Below are 9,162 nucleotides of genomic sequence, written 5' to 3'. Positions count from 1 at the left end.
GACGCCGGCCTCCAGGCACCCCTTTTGGGTCCGTTTCATCCCTTTCCAGCTCAGTTTTACCCCTTCATCAATTTCACTCCCTTTGGCGTCACCACTTGCCCCCACTCTAGGTCAATTTCACACAGTTTTGGGCCACTTTCACACTTCTGGGGCCATTTTTCCCATTTTTCATGCCAATGTCACCCCCTTTTGTGTCAGTTTCAATCATGTGGGTTCAATTTTGCCTCTTTTTGGGGTCAGTTTCACCCACTTTGGGCCAATTTCATACAATTTGGGGCTATTTTCACTCACTTTGGTGTCAGTTCTCCCAGTTTTTGGTCAATTTCCCCCCCTTTTATGTCAATTTCTCCTAGTTTTTGGGCAATTTCACCAAATACAGACTACTTTCCCCCCACTCTGGAGGTCATATCACCAAATTTTGGGCCTAGTTCACCCACTTTGGGGCCAATTTCACCCACTTTGGGGATATTTCATGCAGGCTTGGGTCTGTTTCCCCTCCCTTTTTGGATCAATTTCATTCCTTTTCAGCCAATTTCCTCCCTTTTGGTTCAATTTCACCCAATTTCTGCTAATCTTCCCCCAGTTTGGGGTCAATCACATGGGACACCCCTAACCCCCGGGACTGACCCGTGTGACACCCCCCCTAGCCGCCCCCACCTCACATGAGGGCCCCGGCACTTCTGCGGACCCAGACATCCGGGGGGGCTGCTGCAGGGACCCGGCGTCCGGGCCCCATACGTGTGGGTTTGGCGCCGGCTGTAAATAACCCCGACCGCTTCCTGCCGCTCGGGTGCAGCGCGGGGGGGCTGAGGGACCTCTGCTGGGGCAGGGGGGGTGGCTGAGTTGGGGGTCACCCACATTTGGGGGTGCAGGTGGTTGGGGATAGCCCCATTTTAGGTTGCATTTCAGTGGGGGTGACCCCCATTTCAGGGTGCAGCTGGTTGGGGTTAACCCCCATTTAGGGGAGCAGCTGAGCTGGGAGAATCCCCATTTCTGGCTGCAGCACATAGTAGGTGTGCTTCCTCCCCCAGCCCCCCTATAATCCATCCCCACCCCCCCCTCCTCCTCCCCGCAGCCCCGCCTCTCTCACTTCTCCTTCCCAGCACCCCAGGCGGCCGCCATGCACCCATGGATGCTGCTTGTGGTGCTCTGCACAGGTGAGGGTGGGGGGGGGGATGCCTGGGTCCCCTGGGGGGTCCCCAGACACCTGGGTTCCCTGGGGGACTGGGGGTGGAGGGATGGGAATCCCCGGACACCTGGGGCCCCCACGGGGGATGTGGGTCCCCGGATGCCTGGGTCCCCTGTGGGGAGGAAATGTTGGGGGATTGGGGGGATGATGGGGAACCCCAATGCCTGGGTGCCCTCCTCCACTCCCCCTCCCTCCCGCAGGGCTGCCCCTCACCCTCAGCTCCAGTCTGGATGAGGCGACAGTGACAGTTTTTTGGGGCGCGGGGGGCTCCTTCGGGCACAGTGTGGCCCAGGTCGATGGCGGGTAGGTGCCTTCCCCCCAATCACCCTTCGGTGCCCCCTCATCCCCAATGGACACCCTCTGACCACCCCCCACCCTGTACCCCCATGCTAGGGTGCTGGTGGGGGCCCCCCTGGAGCAGGGAGGGGCCGGTGAGACGGGACGGGTCTATCGGTGCTGGTTCAGGACTGGGATCTGCCAGGATGTCCTCATCACCGGTAGGATGCTGGGGTGTCCACTCCAGATGCTTGGGTTCCCCCAGAGAGGTTTGGGGTGGAGAGGGGGAAGACCAGATGCCTGGGTCTCCCATCATGTTCCTCTCCCCCCGCAAAGCCCCGCCAGATGTGACCTCCATGTCTCTGGGCCTGTCCCTGGTGGCACATGGATCCCAGTTCCTGGTGGGTCCCGTCCCCGTCGTGATGGTCGGTGGGGTGGCAAGGGTTGCAGGTGGGGGACGCAACAGTGGGACCGGGGGGCTCTGGGGACATGGGTCCACCACCCCCAGTGAGGGGGCCCAGTGGGGTCTCCTGGGCTCTTCTGGGGTCTCATGGTGTCTGCTGGTGTCTGCTAGGGTCTATTGGGATCTACTGGGTTCTCCTGGGGGTTCTTGGGGGCTTTTGGGGTCTGCTGGGGGCTCCTGTGGTCTCTTGGGGTCTACTAGGCTCTACTGAAATCTACTGGGGTCTGCTGGGGGCTCCTGGGGACTCTTGGGGTCTACTGGGATTTGCTGAGGTCTACTGGGACCTATTTAAGAATACTGGGGTCTATCGAGGAGGGGAATATGGCGTCACCCTGTCTCGGGCCACAGGCATGCAGCCCTGCAGCATGGAGGGCCTGTGGGGTGAACATGGAGCTGCGGGGGCTCTGCTTCCATCTGCCTTCAGGCAAGAACCTGCCTGTCACCCTGCCAGGTATGGGGGGCCCCAACACTGGGGTGAGGGGCCCTATGGGGTAAGGAAAGCCTGACACTGGGGTAGAGGGGCCCACAGGGTCAAGCTGTGCATCTTTCCCTCTGCCAAGCCCCATTTATGCCCTCCTCCCCAGCTTGCCCCAGGGGGGCCTCTGACATCGTCTTCCTCGTGGATGGTTCAGGCAGCATCGCAGCCTCTGACTTCGAGAGGATGAAGACCTTCATCACCCAGGTCATGAGCCGGTTTGAGAGCACTGACACCCATGTAGGTGCCACCCCCCACCAGGGCTGGGTCCCGGGCACCCATGGGTGGCCTGATCCTGCCCCATCACATGTGCTCCCCTTCGCCCCCCGGCCAGTTTGCCCTCATGCAGTTCTCCAGTACGTCCACCCTTCATTTTGACTTTGCCACCTTTGCCCGATTGTCCCCGGCGGAGAGGGTGAAGGAGGTCCAGCACATCACGCAGAGCAGACAGACCACCTGCACGGCCAGTGCTATCCGGACCGTGGTGTAGGTCCCATCGCCCCGAACCATCCTGCCCCCTCTCCCCACCTCAGGGCCACCCCATCATCCCAAGATGGCCATCCCTTCCAACCCCCTGGGGCAGGAGGGACCTGTTCACCCTGAGGAAAGGAGCCCGGGAAGGTGCCCACAGGATCCTCATTGTGGTGACGGATGGGCAGAAATTTGGGGACACGCTGAATTATGAAGATGTCATCCCTGAAGCTGTGCACGCGGGGATCATCCGCTATGCCATTGGGGTGAGTGAGCGCTGTCCAAATGTATCCATCTATCCATCCCCAAGATCTCCATCCGTCCATCCATCCATCCGTGCCTCCACATATCTCCATACATCTCCATCCATCTGTCCATCTTCAAACACATCTGGCCATCTACTAAATGTTCATGTCGAGACATGTCCAAACTTCCCTTCATCCATCCATGCCCAAACATCTCCATCCATCCACCCATCCATTCATTCACCCATGCATCCAGCTCCAACCATCTCCATCCATTCTATTCATCTCCGTTCACCCCTCCCTCTCCAAACACCCATCCTCCATCCTTTCTTCCCTCCCCAAACCTCTCTGTCCCTCCATCTGTCCCTCCTGCTCCAACCACAGGTGGGCAGCGCCTTCAAGTATCCAGCTGCTGAAGAAGAGCTCCGCACCATCGCCTCTAAACCCAGCAAGGACCACGTCTTCCAGGTGGACAACTTTGACGCCTTGCAGGGCATCCAGAACCAGCTGCAGGAGAAGATCTTTGCCATCGAGGGTACCGAGGACCTGGGGAGCGGCTGGAGGGCGGCCAAGGGGGGGCAGTTGATGGCCCCCGCTCACCCCTGCCTTCCCCCAGGCACCCAGTCTGCCCACAGCAGCTCCTTCCAGCTGGAGATGGCCCAGGAGGGCTTCAGTGCCCTGCTCACCCCGGTAAGTGTCCCCTGGCCACCCCAGACCATCCCCATGCCCATGGGGTGTCCCTGTGGCAGGACTGACTCCTCCCCCCCCACCACTGTTCCCCTCCCTGGCTTTACTGGCGCAGGAGGGGCCCGTACTGGGAGCAGTGGGTGCCTATGACTGGTCTGGAGGGGTCTTTGTCTACGACAGAGATGGGGAGACCACCTTCGTCAACGTGTCCCGAGACGCCGGGGACATGAATGACGCCTACTTGGGTAAGGGCTGCCCGGGACGGGGATGGACGGGTCCCCGCCAGGGTCCCGGGGATGGTGGTGTCCCCCGTGAGGGACCTGGGGATGGTGGTGTCCTCTGGAGAGGGACACGTCAGCACCCTCAGAGGGGTCGTGGGGAGGTCCTGGGGACATCAGCGTCCCCACAAGCTTCCTGGGGACGTTGGTGCTGGACGAGGTCCTGGAGATGCTGGTGCCCCCAAGAGGTCCTGGGGACATCAACATCCCCGCACGGCTCTGGGGCTGCTGGCACCCCCGGGAGGGTCCCCGCTGATCCCGCTGTGACCAGGCTACGCCGCCGAGTCCCTGTCCCTGTCGGGCAGCCGAGCGTTGGCGCTGGGGGCCCCCCGCTACCGCCACGTTGGCCGCCTCCTCCTCTTCCGCCTCCGTGGCCCCCAGGATGCCTGGCAGCTCGTGGCCGATGCCACGGGGCCGCAGGTAAGGGTGGGGCCGTGGGGAGGGACCGAGGGGTGCCAGGGACGGGGATCCCCCAGCCAGCCCCATGGCCGCTTCTCCCCACAGGTGGGCTCCTACTTCGGGGCGTCCCTGTGCGCCCTGGACCTCAACGGGGACGGCTCAGCGGACTTGGTGCTGGTGGGGGCCCCCATGTTCTACGGGGCCGGCAGCGGGGGCCGTGTGGCCGTTTGCACCCTGAGGCCAAAGGTAAGGGCCCCCCAACCCCACCCGTCCTCGGCCCGCGGCAGGCAGAGGGGGGCACCCAGAGCCTCGTCCCCCCCAGGGCGGACAGCTGCCGTGCCAGCAGACACTGCAGGGACAGCCCGGCCACCCCTTGGGGCGCTTTGGGGCCAGCCTGGCGCGCCTGGGGGACATCGACGGGGACCGGTGGCCCGAAGTGGCCGTGGGGGCCCCGCTGGAGGACGAGGAGCGGGGGGCCGTCTACATCTTCCGTGGGAAGCGGGGTGGCATCACCTCCCAGTACAGCCAGGTGAGACCCCCGCCCACCCCTGGTCCTGGGGGCGAGGGTGTCCCGGGTCACGGCTGCTGCTGGGTGACAGGGAGGTCCCTGGTGCTGGGGACACCCTGGCTGCTGGAGATGTCCGGGCTGCTCCAGCCCCTGAAGGCGTCCCAGGTGCTGGGAACATCTTGGGCGCCAGGGATGTCTCACCTGCCCTCGGCGCTCCTGTCTCCCCCAGCGCATCTCGGGTGCCCGGTTCTCCAGCGGGCCACGCTATTTTGGCCAGGCCATCAGCAGTGGCCGGGACCTGACAGGGGACAGGCTGCCGGACGTGGCCGTGGGTGCCCAGGGACAGGTCCTGCTGCTCAGGTGCGCCTTGGGGACCCACCTGGGACCTGCCATGGCTTGGAGGATGCCGTGGCCACTACCAAGCCCTCTCCGGTTGTCACCGCCAGGTCCCAGCCGCTGCTCAAGGTTCGTGTGACGGTGGCTTTCCAGCCCCAGGAGATCCCCGCGGCCGCCTTTGACTGTCAGGAGGAGGAAGTGCCCAAGGGGGAAGTGGCCAGGGCTCAGATCTGCTTCCTCAGCACCAAGAAAACCTCTGATAACTTCGGTGAGACCTCCCGGAAGTCTGTCTGGTCACCCAAAGCCCCTCCAGATGTCTCCCCAGCCCCCCAAATCTCCATCTGGCTTCCCAGACCCGCTCCAGATGTCCCCAAGATCCCCAACCCCCTCCGGATGTCCCCGAATCCCCCAGAAATTGACGTGGCCTCCTAAACCACCTCCCGATGACCTCAAGGCCCTCCCAAGTCCATCTGGCTCTCCATCTCTTCCTTTCCCGCCATCCTGGGGGCTGCTGGAGACCCTGAGCACCCACCTTCCCCTCCCTTTCCTCACAGGCACCCAACTCTCCACCACCCTCCGGTACCAGGCGGCCCTGGACCCCGGGCGGACAGTGGTCCGGGCTGTCTTTGGCGGCAGCGCCGCCGTCCGCAACGGGACCCTCCAACTGGGTGTTGGAAAGAGGTGCGAGGACTTCGCCATCACCTTCACGGTGGGTGTTGGGAAAGGCCCCGGCGGGGTGGTCTGGGGGTGGCCCACCCCACAGCACCAGCCTGGGGCACACGGTCGTCTCTCTGTGCTGGGCAGGAGTGCCCGCAGGACACGCTGACCCCCCTGTTGCTGCGCCTCACCTACGACGCCACGGGGAACCCCATCCAGGTGGCCGGGGGCCTGCGGCCAGCCCTGAGTGAGGACTCGGAGATGGTGGCCGTGGGCACGGTAGGGGCTGAGGAGTGGTGGAGGGCTGGAGGGAGGGGTGGGATGGACGGAAGGAGGGATGGGAGGGAGCGAGGAGAGAGGGATGGAGAGATGGAAGGACAGACACATGGACAGAAGGGAGGAAGGACAGAAGGACGGAGGGACAAGTGGATAGAGGGGTGCGAGGCAGGAAGGACACAAGGACGGATGAAGGACAGACGGTTGGACAGACAAAGTGTCTCCTCAGCTACCTTTTGAGAAGGACTGTGGCACGGACAACATCTGCATCGATGACCTCCAGATGTCCTTCAACTTCTCGGGGTAGGTCCTCCCATTCCTCATGTCACGGGGACCCACACGGATGCCGGGGTCACCCCCACCTCCCTCCACCCCACTCTGTGCCCCCCAGGCTGGAAACCATCGTGGTAGGGATGACCAGCGTGGTGGATGTCACCGTCACCCTCCACAACCGCGGGGAGGACTCGTACGGGACCACCGTCCAGCTGCAGCATCCCGAGGCCCTCTCCTACCGCAAAGCCGTCGTGCTCCAGGTACCCCGACCCCCACCACCCCCCGCCAAAATCCTTCAGAGTCTCCAAGACCCCCCAGAAGTCCCAAAGACCATCCAGAAGTCCCAAAGCCTCCTAGACCCCCTCCGAGACGTCCTCAAGCCCACCCAGAGGCATTTCTGGCCTCCGGCCCTCCCCCAGACATCCCCTGACCCCCCCTCCCCGGTTGTCTTGCCCACGCCCATCCCCACCCCTGATGCCCCCGGGCCATTCTCAGTCCTCCAGGAGGTCCATGTCCCTGCGCTGCAACTCGGAGCCGGCGGAGGGAGCGTGGCGCAGGACCCTCTGCCTCGTCAACCACCCCATCTTCCGCCCCGGCACCGAGGTAGGGGGGTCCCTGGTGTCCCTGTGTCCCCCGAGCCCCCTCGGGCTCTTGGGGACGTCGCCATAAGGTGGGCTGGGGGGTGACGCCTGGGCGTCCCGTCCCGCAGGTCGTGTTCACCGTCACCCTGGACGTGCCCCATGACGCGGAGCTGGGGAGCGTGTTGGAGGTGGTGGCCAATGCCAGCAGGTGAGGGGCAGGGGCACGGGGGGGTGCGGGGGGGGGGAGGTGACCCGCGTGACACCCCTCTGCCGCAGTGCCAACGGGGCGCCGGGCAGCCAGGCGCAGCGCGCCGAGATCCCGGTGAAGTACGACGTCTTCCTCGTCCTCACCAGGTAGGGGATGCTGCTCCCCCGGGCCACCCGCCACCCCACCTGCCCCCGTCCCCATGTTCCCAAGGTGCCACCAGCCCCCATCCCTCGTCCCCAGGGTGCCCTCCCGTGCCCACAGTCCCCAAGCTCCCTGGTCCCCGATGTGCCCCTCCACGGGTCCCCAGTGTGTCCCCCCCGCACCCCCACCCCGTCCCCTCTTGTCCCCACCAGCGCTCCGGACTCCACCACCTACGTCAACGTCTCGACCCGCGCGGGGGCCCCCACCAGCGCCCCCGTCACCCACCACTACGAGGTGAGGGGGGTGGGCGCGATCCCAGACGCCTGGGTCCCCCGTCCCGCCGGGGGTCCCGTCCCCACCGTGCCCCTCCCCGTGGCAGGTGAAGAACTTGGGCCAGCGCGGCCTCCCCATCAACGTCACCTTCCTGGTCCCCACGGCCCTGGGGGGGACCCCGCTGTGGGACAAGGTGGAGGTGACCCCCGACCAGGTAGTGCCTCCCCCGCCCCGCTGCCCCCAACGGGGGTAACCCCCGTCACCTGCTCCCCCCCAAGCGGGGGGTGACCCCAGGGCGGGGGCAGCCCGGAAAGGGGCTCCCACAGCCGGGGTCCCCCCGCCTGCCCCCAGCAGGAGCTGGCGCGGTGCCGCGTCGTGGCCGAGCACCCGGGGGTCCCCCACGACCCCCAGCGGCTGCGGGAGCGCCCGCTGCTGGTGAGTGCCGCCCCCCGGGTGTGGGGCAGGGGGTGCCCCCAGCCCCCCGTCACCCCCCGACCCTCTCCCCCCACCCCAGGACTGCGCCGCGGCCGCCTGCCGGGAGCTGCAGTGCCGGGTCCAGGAGCTGGAGCCCCGCCGGGCCCTGGGCTTCAGCCTCGCGGGGAGCCTGGCCCTGGGCTGGCTGGCGCCGGTAAGGGGGCGGCCGGGGAGGGGGGGCCCGCGGCGACCCGCTGTGCCCCACGGCTGCCCCCCATCTCTCCCCCGCCCCAGACCCGGCAGCCCAAGGTGGTGGTGGTGAGCTCGGCCCGGCTCCTCTACGACGGGGGGCGCTACTGGAACACCCGGGGGGTGACCCAGCTCCAGGTGCGCCCGGGCACGGGGGCCGGGGGGGCACTGGGGGGGGGGGGGGGGGGCCCGGCACGGAGTGCATTGGGGGGGCGCTGGGGGGGGCCCGGACGCCCGGGTGTCTCCGCCAGCTCCCTCCGCCCCCCCCGCAGGTGCAGACGGAGGTGGAGCGCCTGGAGACCCCCAACCCGCTGCCCCTCATCCTGGGGGGCACCGTGGGGGGGCTCGTCCTGCTGGGCTTGGTGGCTCTGGTGCTCTACAAGGTGAGGGGGGGGCCTGGGGCAGCCCCGCCCACAGGGGTGGGGATGGGCTCTCCTCACCCCCCTCCCCAGGCTCACGCACCCCCCCTTTTGCATCCCCCCCCCCAGGTTGGCTTCTTCAAGCGCCACTACAAGGAGCTCATGGAGAGCGACGGGACCCCCACGGCCCCCCTGGGCGAGCCCCAGGGGTGAGGCGGCCCCCGGACACCTGGGTCCCCCCTGGGGGGAGGTGGGGCTGTGAGGGTGGGAAAACGGGGTGCCCGGACGCCTCGGTTCACTCTGGGGCTCCCCCAAATTAAACCCCAAGTGGTGGAACCCCCGTGTCTCGGTGTCTGCTATGGGGCCGTCGCCTGGGTCTGCCGTGGGGCTGGGCTGGAGGAAGC

General features: G+C 66.0%; 1 protein-coding gene across 5 annotated transcripts; it reads left to right on the top strand.

The window, feature by feature from the left end:
• Positions 1–1,112: 1,112 nt before the first annotated feature.
• LOC141919007 (integrin alpha-M-like) lies at positions 1,113–9,094 on the top strand. 5 transcript variants are annotated; one of them, XM_074813988.1, is made up of 30 exons: positions 1,113–1,157; positions 1,390–1,492; positions 1,583–1,686; positions 1,802–1,866; positions 2,277–2,379; positions 2,513–2,643; positions 2,738–2,889; positions 2,987–3,140; positions 3,504–3,654; positions 3,736–3,809; positions 3,922–4,051; positions 4,356–4,504; positions 4,589–4,729; positions 4,806–5,012; positions 5,221–5,351; positions 5,438–5,595; positions 5,882–6,036; positions 6,132–6,263; positions 6,490–6,563; positions 6,652–6,793; positions 7,029–7,136; positions 7,243–7,322; positions 7,391–7,468; positions 7,676–7,757; positions 7,843–7,950; positions 8,088–8,171; positions 8,251–8,364; positions 8,445–8,537; positions 8,672–8,782; positions 8,888–9,094. In XM_074813988.1, exons 1-30 carry the CDS (start codon positions 1,121–1,123, stop codon positions 8,969–8,971), a joined length of 3,435 nt encoding a protein of 1,144 aa, XP_074670089.1. In that variant the 5' UTR covers positions 1,113–1,120; the 3' UTR covers positions 8,972–9,094. The 5 variants fall into 5 exon arrangements, with proteins under 5 accessions (XP_074670089.1, XP_074670088.1, XP_074670087.1 ...); XM_074813987.1 differs by having other exon boundaries at positions 2,241–2,379; positions 8,091–8,171; XM_074813986.1 differs by having other exon boundaries at positions 2,241–2,379.
• The last annotated feature ends 68 nt before the right edge of the window (positions 9,095–9,162 follow it).

Source organism: Strix aluco, unplaced genomic scaffold (genome assembly GCF_031877795.1).
Source record: "Strix aluco isolate bStrAlu1 unplaced genomic scaffold, bStrAlu1.hap1 HAP1_SCAFFOLD_113, whole genome shotgun sequence".
In the NCBI taxonomy this organism is placed as follows: Eukaryota; Metazoa; Chordata; class Aves; order Strigiformes; family Strigidae; genus Strix; species Strix aluco.
The sequence above is the reverse complement of the archived record's forward strand: the minus strand, read 5'-3'. Positions and strand labels throughout refer to the sequence as shown.

Excerpts from the sequence above, each read along its gene's own strand:
- LOC141919007 (XM_074813986.1), top strand. The coding sequence starts at position 1,121 with ATGCACCCATGGATGCTGCTTGTGGTGCTCTGCACAG. Across the intron at positions 3,810-3,921 it reads TCAGTGCCCTGCTCACCCCG|GAGGGGCCCGTACTGGGAGC; the intron begins GTAAGTGTCCCC and ends TTACTGGCGCAG. Across the intron at positions 6,037-6,131 it reads ACTTCGCCATCACCTTCACG|GAGTGCCCGCAGGACACGCT; the intron begins GTGGGTGTTGGG and ends TGTGCTGGGCAG.